The sequence below is a fragment of the Euleptes europaea genome, chromosome 3 (assembly GCF_029931775.1).
Source record: "Euleptes europaea isolate rEulEur1 chromosome 3, rEulEur1.hap1, whole genome shotgun sequence".
Lineage (NCBI taxonomy): Eukaryota > Metazoa > Chordata > Lepidosauria > Squamata > Sphaerodactylidae > Euleptes > Euleptes europaea.
In genome coordinates this window covers 73,018,300-73,034,385 of record NC_079314.1, presented here as the reverse complement: position 1 = coordinate 73,034,385, position 16,086 = coordinate 73,018,300, and the positions used below count along the sequence as shown (strand labels likewise).

General features: G+C 39.7%; 1 protein-coding gene across 1 annotated transcript in view; it reads right to left on the bottom strand.

Annotated features, from left to right (window-relative positions):
• The window catches only part of TBC1D15 (TBC1 domain family member 15), a 31,611-nt gene that overhangs the window by 6,834 nt on the left and 8,691 nt on the right, over positions 1–16,086 (bottom strand). Inside the window, exons 5-14 of the mRNA XM_056845942.1 lie at positions 11,807–12,017; positions 9,853–9,946; positions 8,519–8,716; positions 8,266–8,394; positions 6,879–6,982; positions 6,326–6,420; positions 3,696–3,812; positions 1,785–1,885; positions 1,235–1,334; positions 17–114 (exon numbers count right to left, since the gene is read on the bottom strand). Of these exons, the coding sequence (XP_056701920.1) occupies positions 17–114; positions 1,235–1,334; positions 1,785–1,885; positions 3,696–3,812; positions 6,326–6,420; positions 6,879–6,982; positions 8,266–8,394; positions 8,519–8,716; positions 9,853–9,946; positions 11,807–12,017 (1,247 nt within the window). The remainder of the gene's footprint in view (positions 1–16; positions 115–1,234; positions 1,335–1,784; positions 1,886–3,695; positions 3,813–6,325; positions 6,421–6,878; positions 6,983–8,265; positions 8,395–8,518; positions 8,717–9,852; positions 9,947–11,806; positions 12,018–16,086) is intronic.

Sequence of the window (16,086 nt, the reverse complement as noted above, 5' to 3'; positions counted from 1 at the left end):
TTAGCCATTTTCTTACCTCCCATAAACGAAGAATATCTTGAAAATTAAATTCCCTTTTAAATCTTATTAGAAGCCACCGGAAGCAAAAATAAAGGTATCCTGAATCTTGAGATTCTATTGGGAAATAGGGAAAAAAATCCTTGATATAAAACCCATGAAGTTATGATTATATCTGAATAAGTCCTATTTAACCCTGAAATCAACTGATAAGAAAGGTTTATACACACTGTTTTTGATGTATATATCTATCCCAAACCACATTCTCATGTATCCAGTGTTAAAAAATATCATTTTATTTGTTTGTTTGTGGTGTCAGAGGTCATTGTGTTTTATAGTACTAAAACATCCAGAGCTTGAAAACACTTTGACAAGAAGAAGAATGTTTCTTTTGCATAGATTCACTCCTCATTTTACATATGGAAAAACTCACACCAGTATGGTTCATTTATTGTTACAATTTTTAATCCAAAAAACATGTTTTGAACCTAAGATATTAGACAACTAAGATAAGCTTTCACAAATTTTAAAATAAGATTACTTAAATTGCATTTTTGTTCCTTGGAGTATTTTTCTTCCCCCCAAATATATCTCTCTGTGGTGAGGTAAGTATTCTGCAGGTTGTCAGGAAAGACTGTATCCCGCTAGAGTACATAAAATGGTTCCCTGGATAATAAAATAATGGGGTACAAAAACTAGCCTGAAGGGGAAAGGTCAAGATTTCTGGGGTGGTAACTGGCTGTTCCAAGGGGTAACTGCCTGTACTTTGGGGATATTATTTACTACTGTAAGGTGACAATGTCCTAACAGAAAAAGGCTGTAAAGCCACTTTGCTTTGCCAAAAAAAAAAACCTAAACCCAACTGGGGTACCTAATTCACCACAAGGGTTGGGTAGAGAGTTAAGAAATCTATAGAAAAGCAAAATGATTTTTTTAAAAAAACCTTCTAGTCTAACATATTTTGGAGAGGAGAGAGACATAATAAATACTGTGGCCTCTTATTCATGCAATGTTGCCAAGCCTTCACCTTTGAACATTCATTGTTAATGCAGGTCAGAAACTGAACCACTGGAACTAACAGCAAAAGACACCTGGATGGCTGGATTAAAGTAATATCAGATCAGTATGGACCTCTGTTTCCAATAGTTAAGATAGTAATTAAAAGATTTAAATAACTTTTTGGTATAGCTGAACATGCTGGTAAGAACCACAGTATGTTCCTTTGCATTATACATACCTAAGTAACTGCAAAATTCACTATCTAGCAAGCGAAGCAAAGTGCTGAGCTGAATTAGCTGTGTCTTCATACCCTGCATTTGCTCCTCAAAATTCTGATGCTTAATGGGGGAGAAATGATAAATATAAGTATTTGACTGACTGCAAGAAACTGTACGGAGCGAAAACCATTTAGTCACAAAGCTAAGCATAAATTTAAATTTTGGACCCAATGATTAACATAACAGTCTGATATGCTGCATCTTTACGAATTCAGATCTCAGTTTGGTAACTAACTCTATAGCTACTTTAGCAACATATTAATATATTGCACATGGAAAGTTGCATTTTTGAATACACTTGTGCAATCTGGAATATCTCCAGTGCCTCCTTCTTCCATTTCCTTGACAAATATTAAAAAGAAGTTTCTTACTGGGGTCCTTTCTTCTTATGCCATAAAACAAACACTACCTAGATGAGACATCCAGAACAGCTAACTGACTTTAAATTTTAAACAGGGAAAATCACCTTATTTTTAAGACCACAGTAAGAACAAAAATGAAAATATTTACCATTTGATCCATGTACAGTGCAAAGCACCAAAAAGCATCCACTTCATTCTCCATCACATATAAAATAGGAGAAAGCAAATCACTCATTCCTTGAACATAGCCTAAAATCAAAATAAATTGGAATCAACTGAATTGGCTCTTTCAATTTCATTTGAAAGTGCTAAGCAATCACTGACAATCAGTCTCCCCTTCCTAAAGTGCCAAGTTTTTGTACTGAAAATAAAAAAACAAAGTTTTTTTTTACAATAAGCTCCCAAGTAGTAGAAACTTCCACTACTTTTAAATGGTTTTCAATATCCAAGCATGCACCAATGTATTAGCAGCCCTACTACATTTTTATGAACTTCAGATTCTGCAGTAGTCCAGAGTGAGTAGACATGCACCTGATTCTTAATTTTGTACTGCAGGAGGAAGTGATTTAATGTAAATTACCATACATTTTCAGGGGCAAGCTGTAAAATATTTATGGACCAGTTTTAAAACATATTTTTACAATACAAACATGGACTGATCAAAACCACCTCACTTTTATCACTAGAAATGGTCTTTTCATTTTAGCCTATTTCCACCCCATTTCACCTCACCCAGGACATCCCAACACGTAAAATGTCAGACTTGGCTGGATTTCTCCCTCAGTTTCAAAGCAAAGAAACTTTTTAAAAAATCTCTCTCTAAAGATGAAAAGATCAGTCTCCTTCTGGACAATAATGAGAAAACTGAAGTTACATTCGCATCCCAACTCCCAGCAATCATAGGTCTAGTTCTCACTGAAAACAGCATGCCAGACAAAAGATTAAGGTAAAACAATTTTCTATGATGGTTAGGCATTTTTTATTCATGGCAGAGCATTCCATCATGAGACCTGCAGTCTGTGGATTGGATCGAGCAATCTGTCAGCAGAAGATGCTGACATGGATCTTCTCAGATGCTCACATACAACCCTGACTACCACCCAGCCCTAGCCAGTTCAAACCCTGTGAAAGTTGGCAAGGGGCAAAATCCTGTTTCCTCTTCTACAAGCAGACTTGGTTCTGTGGAGTTCCCCTGATGGAAGAGGCAGATTTTTCATCCCCTTCCCCTTATTCACTGTAGCTCTCAGACATATGTGGCTATTACTCTACATGGATCCTGAATCCCCAGGACTCAACTTTCCCAGGATTGGAAATGGCTGCTGTGAGAGACGAAAGTGGTGAAGATCCATCGTCCCTGCATGAGCAGATCACTGGATTCAACCCTGTACCTGCAGCCCTGATGCAGCTTACCACCTGAGGGAGAACTTGGGCTGAGACAACTGTGGGTCACTGTCACTCCATAACAACAAATCCAGGAATAAACTGGGGGGTGGGGGCGCAGCAACAGAATACAGACTACTACAAAAACCAAACACCGTCTTTTGTACTGGAGCCCTTCAGTGCACACATTTAAGTAAGTACGCACACCACTCCACACAGTGAACTGGTCATTCGCAGGTACAAAAAACCAACATGTCACATGTCCCTATGAACAAACCTCAAAACATCCATAAGTATGTTGCAGTATATAGAGTCTATACAGGATTTCAAATTGCCATACTAGAACCAGAATAAATATATCAGGCCTCAGAATTATTGTCCACAATCAATTTCCAAAAGCAACACCACTATAGTTTAAGGAAAGCAGTGGCAAACAGCAGATTGGTTCTATGTTTCCTACCTTCAGCATACTTGTGATGACCACAGAAGACAAGGAATGATGAAACAGAACAGACAAACGGTATCTACGCTATTAGAGACTGGCATTCACATATATCACTACAGATAAGATAAGCTCTAGTTTAATAGCAATGTTAGATATGAAATACAGTAGCAGCTAGGAAAGTTGCCGATTAAAAGTCAAGGTTAAGTAAATACATACAAAAAAATTCCTACTTACCTAAGTCAAAGTCATACATACAATAGGTCATCAAAATGTCATGAAGCAAAATCAATCCAGGATTATCTTGGCCTTCATAAAACTTGTTTGTTCTGTCTGTCCTGTTTACATCTTTTTCTGGAAAATAACGCACAGATTTAATGAATTTTCAAAACAGCTTTTACTAAGCCTATATCTAAAAAATGCAGAATGCTCTTCAAGTTTCCAATTTTTCAAACACTATGCTGAGCTTTGAAGTGTCGAGTGAGACAACTGCATTCGTGGCACATCATTTAAAATGCATTAAAGCAGCTTTTAAGAGTATTTAAAAGGGGAAAAAATCCTGTCTCAAATAAGATGATTTCTTATAAGCAGATTTTCCAACACTTTCTAAATGTTACATACTTTTTTATAGAAACCTCATGATTAAAATGTAAAACATTTTCATTGATTTTTTTTGCCACATAGGCATCTATTGCAGATATATTAAATGTGAAATGCCACTCAAATCTTCTAAACGTGTGGTATTACCTTAAATTTAACAGCGAAAAGACATTATGCAAACAAGCTTAAATCAAAGAGATTCTGTTGCTGTTTTAACAACTTTGTTAAGCATGGGGTGGTTTTCATTAGGAAATGCCATCTTGACATGTTTCTTTAATCATCGCTGGGCTAAGTTTCTTTGCTTAACCTTCAACATACACCATACTGACTTTATGTTACTTCAGCATGACTTATAGCTCACACTACCCAAGACTGGTACAAATTTATCATATACTTGGAAAAACTATGATAGAAGAAAATGCATCCTACGCATTGACAGTATGAGTAAATGCCAGTGTAGCGTAAGGATTGGATTGGAAGACTAGGACTGGGGAGACCCAGGTTCGAATTCACAGTCCACTATGAAGTGCACTAGGCATGTCCCTCTCTCTCATCCTAACCTATCTCATAGGCTGTTGAGTATAAAATGGGGGGGAGGGAATGCATGTTGCCCAAATCTCCTCAGAGGAAGAGGAACTTCCGTTAAGTAAAATGGCATATGTAATACTACACTTTTTTTAAAAAAATAGGGTCAAGATAAATCAGTTCCTCAAAGGAAACTCACAGCTTCTTTGTTCCAAGCTGCTGCTTCTTCCCAACTCCTCCTGCCCTACTGCTCCTGCCCCCCACCCCCAGATTCCAAAGTCATGAACTTGAAAGGTTTGGAGCAGAGGATCGGGAAAAGGTTAGCAGCCTCCCATTCTATTGTTTTTACACTACAAATTCAAAAGCTACTTTGCAACAAGAAAAAACAAAACGTTTTTGCATGTGTTACATGAAATTCCACCCTTAAAGATATACCTTGGTTAAGCTTCTAAGTCATCAGCCTTTTCAATCCAACATTTCAGCCCTAATGCTAGTATTTTCAAATGTTTTTCTATTTAACTTAAAATGTTAACAGTTGCTAGTTGTTAAAAGCTGACAGTAATGCAGTTTGCAGTAACTTTTTGGATTGTAACAGGCTACTAAAACATATGGTCGACATCCTGTAGAATCTTATTTAAAGTGAACATTCAAGTAAATGTTCAACTTTCATTACATTCAATAAGCTGCCAAAGCAAATCTGAACAAATTTTAAGGGCAAAAAAACAAGCAACCCAAGATGCTGCTCAACAGTGACTTGCTGTAATATGCTCTAGAGCCAAATTACTATGAAAGGACACTACATATCCATGGCACCTGGGGGAGATGCACTTCCCATGTTTTCTGTAAAGACAAGCTTGTTTTTACAGATCTCCACAAATAATTACTAACAAGTTTTGAAGTTCATACACAACTAGCACTTTAGACTAGTTAATGAAGTTAAGCAATATTCTACAGTAAGTACAGTTCAGTCAAGTACACTAAAAGCTTTGTTATCCGGCACTTGATTATCCAGAATGCTCAGTTAACCAGGACTGCCCAGAGGGTAAGCTCCTCCCCCTCCACCATCATACTCCTGCATCTTCAGGCACATGTATTCTCCCACTCCTGTCTTTCTAGCTGGCCAGTGAAACCTCTGACCATTGCTAGACTTTAGAGAGCTGTGCTGCTAACTGGTAACATTCCTTAGGTGCCTCCTCACACCCGTTCAGCCTGCCTCAAGTTGTCAGGAGCCAACTCTTCTGGATGGCTTCCAGGGAGTTGACCTACTTGTCTGCTTGCTGCATAGTTTTATGGCACAGCGAGAAGGGGAGGGGCCTTGTCAACCATAAGGGATGTCACTGTGACATTCCTGGGCTGGGGCAGAACAATAAGTTTGAGTATCTGGCACATTTGATTAACCAGAGTACATTCTCCATGAATCCCAAATAAAGGTTTACTACATATAAATTGTTCTGACATTACAACATGATGCATAGGCAAAGCAGGAATAATACTGTAATGTTTTTCCTCTTCATATTGATCGTAATCCCTTTATTAAGCAATTTACCTTCTGTCTACAGTGAAAACAGAGAAGGGAAAAGAAGGAAGACTATCCTAAGTCCAGCATGCTAATAACCTCACATACTTGACTACAAAAGAACTTCAAAAATGTGCCAGGTAGATCAATCCCAGGCACTCATTAGGTCACCCCCAACCACCACTGTGGCCTTTTCCTCTTTCTCATTCAATATTTCTTAAAGTACCTATAAGACTTCTGTAGTCTCTCAATCTGTAGTTTCTTTTTTCTTGTTCTTCACTGACGGATTTCCACTGGAGCTTCATCCTAAAATATTCATCTCTGAAGAAAAAAAAAGACATACTCATTTAGGAAGTATGTTAAACTTTCTCATAGGTTGGAAAAAATAGTAGGAAAAAATGTGACCTTTATATAACATTGTTGAAAACTAGTTTGCTATTTAATACATGGAACATGAGTAAAATTGCAGGCTGGGGTCCAGGAGAGGAGAAGACAGGTGGATGGGATGAACACAATGACCACCTGTTGGGCTGCACTATGTGTATCAAAGAGGGAAGGAGGGAATAAGGCTTCACTGAGCTCTACCTCAATCTCTTCCCATGAGTACAACTGCAAACCTTACCTTACTCTTCAGTATATATTAAAGAAAAAATCTAGGTAGGGGCACAACATTAAAGAGTTGTCCCGGGAGTGTGCAAAGGAGTTCTCCACAGCAGAACTATGATACGTTCTTAAAAGCTCTTTACATAAACATCACCCAATAAAGGGCCTCTACTCACGTTTTTCTTTTTTGCACACTGGCTCTCTCTTCCCTAGTACTATTCCAAGAAAAATAACCCAAGAGAAATTTCCACACTTCCTTTCGTAAAGCATGACAAAGTCCCTAAATAAGAGAAAGGGAGAGAGACATGTAATATGAACAAAAGGCAACATCAGGCACTTCATAAAACACCACACCATCAACTGATTTAGAGTCAAAGATCGAGTAATTACATCATTCTACAGTAGGTTGTATCACTTCTGTTTACTGCTATGGTCTCATCATCTTTGCTTGCTTCCCTTTGGGACTGCTCAGGGTGGTTTGTTTCTACTGCCCTTCTTCCCCATGACCAGAACTCTCATTCCCCTGCTGTCAATATAGCTTACTTCTCGGTCTTTCTTGAAATGCTCAGTAAGTTTCTTTCACTCTTAAAGAAGCACACTCTCAAAATACATTAATATACTCACTAAAGCCTCCCCTTGTTTCTTGGTTTTAGTCGGTAAATTTCAGAGTGAAAAAGAACACTTCTATTAACTTTCCATGCTTCGTAAAATTACATATTTTGCAAATCATCCTCTCTGTCCTCCCCTGTCTCCTTCCCTCTGGTGTCTCATCAGTGCTTAAATTATATGCCTTCAGGCAGGGACAGGTCTTTAAAATTTCCCTGAAGTGCTTACAATACACAAAATGTTAACAACAATATTAATTTCTTCCAGCAAGAGTTTAGAAAAAATAATTAGAAGATGCTCTTCGGGCACCTGTGTTTATGCAAAAGCCCAATCTTACATTTTCTAAACATTTCCCTGAATTGGTAAAAGAAGGATTTAACTTAAGCCATCCCAGGAAATTGTTTTGTTTTTTTAATTGGAATTGTGGCACCAGCTTTTTCACAAACATTTGCCCTTCTCTTCCTAACCTAGTTTGTTCCTGTATGCTTTAGAGCAAAACACCTCATGTCCTACTTTCAAGAGTAGCTCTTTTGCATAAACTGTGTTATGGGATTCAGTTTAAGGCCCTATTGGATTTCACTTAATCTTTTTATATGAAAAGTCTGGCACATCCTACTAATTGTGTTTCTCTTTTTATTGGCTACACTAAGAGATTCCTACTCTTAGAACCCTACTCATGCTACTGATACGTATTAGCCACTGGCAATACTGGTGTGCTACCTGGCTGTCACATGGAATAGCACAAGTTTAGAACCAGATCCTGTAGGGTCAAAAAGCAGGAGAAAGACCCTTGGTACAAAAAAGAACTTAGAAGCGTCTATTCAGTTGAGCTGGAGAACCACAAGCTGCATGTTTTTTTTAACTTCACTCAACATCTAAAAATCTTTACCTATTTATGGCTTGCCACAGAAGGATATTTTCCCAACATAACATAGACAAATACAAATTAAGAGATACCCCTTTGAATATCATTTGCTTCATAGAGTCAGTATTTAAGATTCTTCCTTCAAAATCCATGTTCTTTGTCCATTCTTCAATGGATACTGGCTGCCTTCTGTGAACTTCAGGCCGTTTCCCCAAATCAATCTAAAAAAAAAATGATATAGAATTACATAACTGTCAAGTCAGTGGTTTAATTCTTTTAACGCTCACTCAGCATAAGCCTTGCTATTTAATTTTCGAACTTTCATCTACACCATTTGACACTCACTCGTGTAATGACTTCAAATCCCGGTTCTTCCTGTTGATTTATTTTTAGTCCTGGAATGGCATCACTAATGAAGTCTGCCATTTCTGACGGTGGCCGCTGCTGAGCTGATGAATCGCTCCCACGTAAACTATCAAAAATGAAGTTGGTCACTTTGGAAAATCCTCCCATTGTTGCTGTGTAAGGATCTTTCTTCAGTTTCTAAGAACAGCAGGGGAAGAACAAGTTTTAAGAATGGCTTACATAAGCTAGCAAAATTTATAACAAGAACTTTAAAATATTGATCCGGGAGATTTGCTCTTAAGAACAAGTGATAAATTGTGCCAGAAGGCTATCGGTAGTTACCAAATCCGAGGCAAAGTGAATGGATTACAGCTTCTCTCTTTCCCTCTGCAATGGAGATGGACCAGGAGTAGCCCAAGCCAGTTCATTTTAACACCTTGGGAAGACTGAACCCCAAACTTCAGGTATTAATAGATAAGAGGACCTGCCTATTATCTCAATGCATTATTTCAACCGGCTCATCTGAATTCAGGGCACACACTTGAGGCCAGATCCAGTACAAAGATCTATACCACAGAAAGATTGGTCTGACTTGAAGAAAAAGTAATGCTAGCGCACTGTATGATTTCTACTACTGCCCTTACTTTCACTCTGAATAGAGAAAAAGAGTGAAGAAAGAACTCTACAAGATTATCTGGAAAATCCAGAAGAGGAAATGAATTGTTATTCATCACATCCTTTTGGTGTATAATCCAAATTATTTGCCTTTTTTTTTTAACTAAAGTTACAGTCACCCCAAACCAATACTGAAGCTGCTAGTATATCATGTTGTATGGAGGCTTCTATCTGAAAAAGTACTAATAGAACAAAGTTCACGGAGTGGATCTCTGCCAATGCCCATTTCAGCCACCACACCCATCCCCCTCAAAAAGCCAATCCTTGGATTCCGAAAACCAGGAACAGTCAGGAATTGGCAAATTCCCATTCATGTAAGAACCTGTGCAAGAGGAGGGTTACGATTTCCTCCACTTCCCTCTTCTTCTGTAGGCCCCACTCCACTATGCTGCATCTCACTATCCTGCCAAGGCTTCCCTGTCCACAGGAGAGACTGTCTGGAGAGTATTCAGAGCTGAAATGGAAAGATGAAATTGACAGAGATGGCCTCCATAAACCCAGATCCATCCAATGTTCTTTGGAAGCAAGTCAGAAAGGGCTGCAAACAAGTAGACAGAAGGATCTGCCAACATTTTAAAAATCTAGGTTTATTTAAGGAACGGTTATTTTTAAGTCCTGAAGCTTACCACGGGAATTAAAAAAACAGTAATTACATGTACCTGTATTAGACCATATGTTGGTTCATCAAGGAGACTGTCAAATGACTGTGAAATACTGTGACAATTCACAAGAATTCTTCTGTCATTTGGAGATCTAAAAACCAAACCAATTATATATATATTTACAAATTTCTATACTTTCCTGTAGGCTAAGGCTTCCTCTTTTGAGCAAACCAAAAATCCAACCATTACATGTTAGAATGCTTTGAAGTATACCTATGTAAATAAATGTATTTGCGGCTAGTATGCCAAATAAAAACAGATAAAACAGAAACGGACAATACAAAGTATATGTTTACAACCAATGCCAACAAAAATTTGGAATCACCCAATTTTACATTTCCACAGATCAAGAGAGGACAATGAGACGATGTACCTTCATTGCTACTGCGCAGTATTTTGCAACCTGGGTGGTAATTGGTGAGTTATTTCCCAGCAAAAATCTTTTGGTCCATTCACCCTCATCACCAGCACCCATTTCCCTAATCAAAGGGTCAATAATATTGGAGCGGGCTGACTTACAGAGGGGACATCTAAAAAATACATGCTCGATCATTTCCAGCTTCCCTGCGTTACAGGGGCAAAGTCCACCCTGGGGATCTTCTTAAATCTCCCTTCTAATATGGCAGATGATAGGGCTGCACAGTATATCTATGCTTTTATAAAAACTAACAAAAAATTGAGTAAACCTCTAAAAGGACTGTATGTGCATATCCTAGGAATGGCTACGACACCACATTTGGAAAGTTAAAAGAATACGATCATCACCTCCAGGCGTATTCAGGAAATTAACTGGTTGAATTTATTATTGCTAGCCTCTGCAACAAATCACTTCATCGCTTTTATATCACGGTTACCTGGAACAGCTACCACCTCTTCTGTTATTAAAGTCTTAGATAAGACTTTTAATAAAATGCTATCGCTTTCCAACAGCAACATAAAAAGATGGTGTGTGCACGCCAGAGGATATGAAATTCAACAAGAGATTGCATCTTCAAGTCAGAAGAGGCCACGTAATCAGTCCTGACAACATGGCTGTTAATAAACTAAAAGTGAAGCTTTGCTAATACAACCCAGGAAGCCCAGGCTGTGTCTTGTGTCACGCTTCGCTAACCCACTCAAACGAATGCCCCCTTGAGATAGTAATGGACGGTTGATTTGAGAACATTACCTAAAGCGAGTTTAATTAAAGTGAAACTTGCTTTGGGTAATATTCACAACAACACCCTCCAATCAATTATTTCTAATTTTCTAAGAGTGGAAATACATATTATTCCAGTAACATTAAAATGAGCTTACTCAAAGTCTTTCAAAGAGACAAAGCCTCAAAACGTTTGCATTCCATGTCACTGAAGTTCTAATTTGGCAGTGACTAAAAAATACTGTTTTTTAAATATGCTGTAGGAGTTTTATTCCTTCTCCCACCTTTATTTCTTCTCCCACCTTTAAGGATTTCCATCTTTGTATAGGCTGTGGCTTTCAACCAGAAATCATGTGCATGGGTATAGCCAAATTCAGCCATATAACTGTTCTTCAAAGGAACCTTTCCTCTTACCTTCAGTTTCCAGAACAGAGGTCAAATTAAACAGTAAAAGCCTACAGCACCCGGTATTCCCAGGCGGTCTCCCATACAAGTACTAACCAGGCCTGACCCTGCTTAGCTTATGAGATCGGGCGTGTTCCGGGTAGTATGGCTTTGGCAATTAAACAGTATTGAGTAATAAAACAAAATGCCACAACTTCTTTCAAAAACTGAGACTGATATAAACTATTTTTTAAAAACTACAACAAATACTGAGCCTACTGATACAAGAGCTGAAGGACCAGAGATAGCTATTAAAGAAACTAGCTAGTAGCTCAGCCTAATTTCTATTAACATTACTAGATCCTATTGTTATTCTAGCTATGCAAACAAGCTCTAGTGACGTTCACTTTGGGAATCCTCCGTACTTACTCGCAGAGCACCACATATTTTTCAAGAGACTGAATCAATAAACTGCTGTCTCCGTGGTGAAAGTGAAGAGCTGGAAGAACAACATCATCCTTTAAACAGAACACCAAATAGGACCATCCCATTCCTTCTTTGTTTTGCTTAATGTTCTTTAAATCTGTTAAGCTGAACAGAAAGGACCACTTGCTTTCTCCATTTGTATGAACAGTAGCATCTGAAGCAGAAAAAAAAGATTACCTTTTAGCCACTTGGGCCGACACCAACTTGCACTGGAAAATATCAGCAATACTCTTGAGAGTCAGCATACCACATTTGCAATATTCTCTGAATCCAGTTCTTAATTTCTGATAGCTCCCTTTTATCCATGGTGGGTTATATATCCTGCCATTCAGCTAATGGTGCATTTTTCCAGTGCAAGCAGCTTTCTTTTATTGTGAAAGATTCTAGCACTGGATTCTACCATTAGCTGAGCAGAGTAATAAGATACAAAACCCTAATTTCTACTGGGAAAGGGGAATACTTCAACCTGATCTGCATGAAGGCCAAAGGTTCAACCTCTCATTAAAACCTTGGAGTCACTGCCAATCAAAGCAGAATTTACTGTATTTATATGTTTCTATTCATGTTCAACACCATCAAGTTTTAAGTTTTTGGCCAATTAACTCTTCCTGGGACAACTGTCAAGCTTGTAAATGTATACAAATACAAGTCTTACAATCCACCTTTGACAAGGATATAGCATCTCTAATTACAAATTTAATTAATATACCAACAATTGCTGTTAGGGTTACCATTATTTTATTTAAAACAATTCTAAGCCACTTTTCCACCCAACTTCGGGTCTTCAAAGTGATGTACAATGTTACCACCCTGACAGTGGCAAAAGAAAGAACAGCCAGGCATGCAGCTACCTCAACAATAACTGCATGTTTATATTTGGGCACTTTCTTTTAGAGAGATCATGATCCATGCACAGTAAATGTGTCAGCCCAGGGACTACTGCTGCTTTCCCTAAGCAAACAGCAAACTATATGTACAGCTTTTAAAAGAGAGAGAGAGAATTCAGACTTGCTTAGGATCTTCCCATTTTTTGAATGCTTGAATCCAAAGAAATGAGTTCTAACATTCTCCACTAAACCCATCACCACATATAAAGGTACAGCTTGTAGAACACTAAGACCTTGCAAAGAATATATTACTAGAAATTTTGTAGATGAAAAACACAATCCTAAACAATCACATTGTTTGGGGGAGGGACTAAAAACGGTCATTGCTATGAAAGATATTAACTTCCTTCAATAAAAGGAAGTTAATCCAATTACGTGTGGACACGGAGCCCTGGTATCCTGACCCCTTCCCATTAGATATTAAGATAGGCAGCATGAAAAGAATAAAGAGCTCTATTGCGCCAGTGATACTCTTCTTCCACCAGCAGGCTCTGTACCCACAGTCAACCAAGTTGGATGCCAACAGCTTTTCCACTGGCACAAGAGGAAGGTGGGGACCATTATGACCCTGAAAAAAGGCTATGGCATGCATCATAGTCACACAGGACAAAGCTCCAGTAAAGAGTGAAATCAGCCAGGATTACCCCTCTGTCCTCTTGTAACAGCATAAAAGCTGGAAAAATCCAATCCATAGTATTTTACCATTGCAATGTTTCTGTAATAGGAACAAGGGAAAGAAAAGGTCACCAATAAATGTTAACTTTCCTATTACTGATGTACGCTGCCAACCCATTCTCCAGGCCTAAAGCAGAACATCACTAAACCACTCAATATGAAAATGCCAAGTCTGAAATTCTTTTGCGGTGTATATGAACCTGCCTTATACTGAATCAGACCCTTGGTCCATCAAAGTCAGTATTGTCTAGTCAAACTACCAGCGGCTCTCCAGGGTCTCAGGAGGCGGCATTTCACATTACCTACTACCTGATCCTTTAACTGGAGATGCTGGGGACTGAACCTGAGACCTTCTGCCTACTAAGATGCTCTAACACTGACCCATGGCCCCTCTATTTTATATTGAAAAATTCTCTCCCTAAATGCCAGGTTCTTTCCTAGGTTTTTCAATTGGAAAATTAGGATTGTTATGAATGAAACAGTCTAAATGCAAACAGCAGCACATGTGTACGCAACAGTCATATAGCAATTTTTTCTTTTGCAGGAAACTCATGAGTGAGTGACATTCTGCATACCTGAGTCCCCTCACAGCTAAGTACTAACTATTGTGAATACCTAGAAGAAATAATTATCGGATCCACCTATAGCATTCCCAAACTGCTCCAGTATATGGCACAGTAATACATGAGCTGGCCCCCTGGTGGCCAAATAGATGCACCATCCTCAAATGTATGAATGCAGTGGTCGGCAAACCGCGGGAGGCTCTTTGGCCCCTTGAGTGCGGCTCCGCCACAAATGACATCGCCCAGGCCCCGTCCTCGCCGGGCTCCACGCTGCCCTCGCCGCTGCACTGCAGCCCGGGCCGGTCGACGACGGGGACTCAGGGGGGGGGGGGGGGAATCGGCCAGCCAGCAGAAGGCTCCGTCCGGAAAGGAGAGCCCCCAGGAGGGACTGGGCTTGACAAAGGGAAAGGTGCCGGCGCCGAGGCTTGCCTCTTTGTCATGGGGCCCGCCCCCTCCTTCCCCCAATTCCATGGTAGGGAAAGCGTGTGTGTGGGGGAGGCATTCTTTTGACCCTTTTCGTTGTTGTTGGTGGCAGGGATATGTAGATGTCTGGACTCGAGTTAAGCCCCTCCCCCCGCTTCCATAAAGCTATTCCAGGCTACACACCCTTGGCACCAGCAGTGGTGGGGAGAACAGAGGAGAGGGACAAGGGCAAAAAAAAAGCACAGTGGCAGGGACAATACAGGCACCTGGTGCGCGCATGCGAAGCGGGAAGCATCATTAAGCGGCTCCCCCTCAGGAGGGAGCACAATGTTGCCAGCAGCAAAGAGCAGTTTGCAAGGGTGTTAGAAAGGCAAAGGCAGGCCAGATGGCCCCTTTCTCTTCACCCCCTCCCCAGCTAGATATCCCGTTTTTTAAGAGAATGTCCTCTTTGGCCATTTAAGCATGGAAGGTTTTGCATTGGATTTGCCCCTCTATAGATGCACATTTCCCCCCATCCAAATTCTCAGAACTCTACATAGGGGCTGATTGTTGAGTTTTGAGAATTTGGATGGGCAAAATGTGCATCTCGAGAGCAGCAGATCCAAGGCAAAACCTCCCGTGCATAAAGGGCCTTTATTCCAGCCATATAGTCCAGACTGGAAATCCTTTGCAGCTCCAGGGGACAGAAAGGGCGGGCAACATCCCTTCCCACCCCCCCTCACCTTCTTAACATTTTGATTTGTAGCAAAGGAGGAAGAGGGCACAGGCCAATCAACCCCAACCGCGGGCACGCTTTCCTGGGGAACAGCTTCATGGATCGCAGTAGGGGCTCGCTTGAGAGCAAAGCAGGGTAGGTGAGGCAGCGTGGTGTCTTGATAGTTTGGAAACTGCTTGATCGGGTGCACGAAAGAGCGGAGAGGGGAGGCAATGGGGGGGAGATGCAACAGGGGAAGGGAACAGGCAGGCGCACAGCGCCGAGAACTCCGCTTTGAACAAATAAATAGGGTTTGGCGGGTGTCTATGGCCAAGAAACTCAATTGCGAAAAGGAAGGCTTTCCATCTCTCTGCAGAACTTGGATTAATGCTGCTATGAAAGAAAGGCGTGGGGATTTTTTAAATGAAGAGTGCTGTGATCCTGTCTGTTGCTATCATTCACGGTTTCCTTGCAACACCCATTGTTTACCTACTAGAACCAATGAACTCTGACCGTGAAAGCCTTCGACAATAAATTGTATGATATCAAGTTTTATTCAGTGTACCTATAGTTTAATTAAGACTTAAAACTTTAATTAAAGTTTATTAAGTTAATAGTGTACCTACCTATATAGTTTAAGAAATTTAGCTCTCAAAAGAAATCTCAATTGTTGTACTGTTGATATTTGGCTCTGTTGACTAATGAGTTTGCCAACCACTGTACTAATGCAACATTCTATTTACTCATTCCCCCCTCCCATTCAACTTAAATATTACTTCTTTAAAGATAAGTAATTCTAGGGAAGAAATACTGCTATATCAATCTAAATTACACCAAAAGGAAGAATTGTTTTCTGAAACCTGGCAAACCAGAAGCCTCTTCACCTACTTCAATAGTAACCAAAAGAAAAACCTAATACTAGACAAGGAAGCGACAGATTATTTTTGGGGTGCTGACAATTCTGCTATAAACAAGGAAACT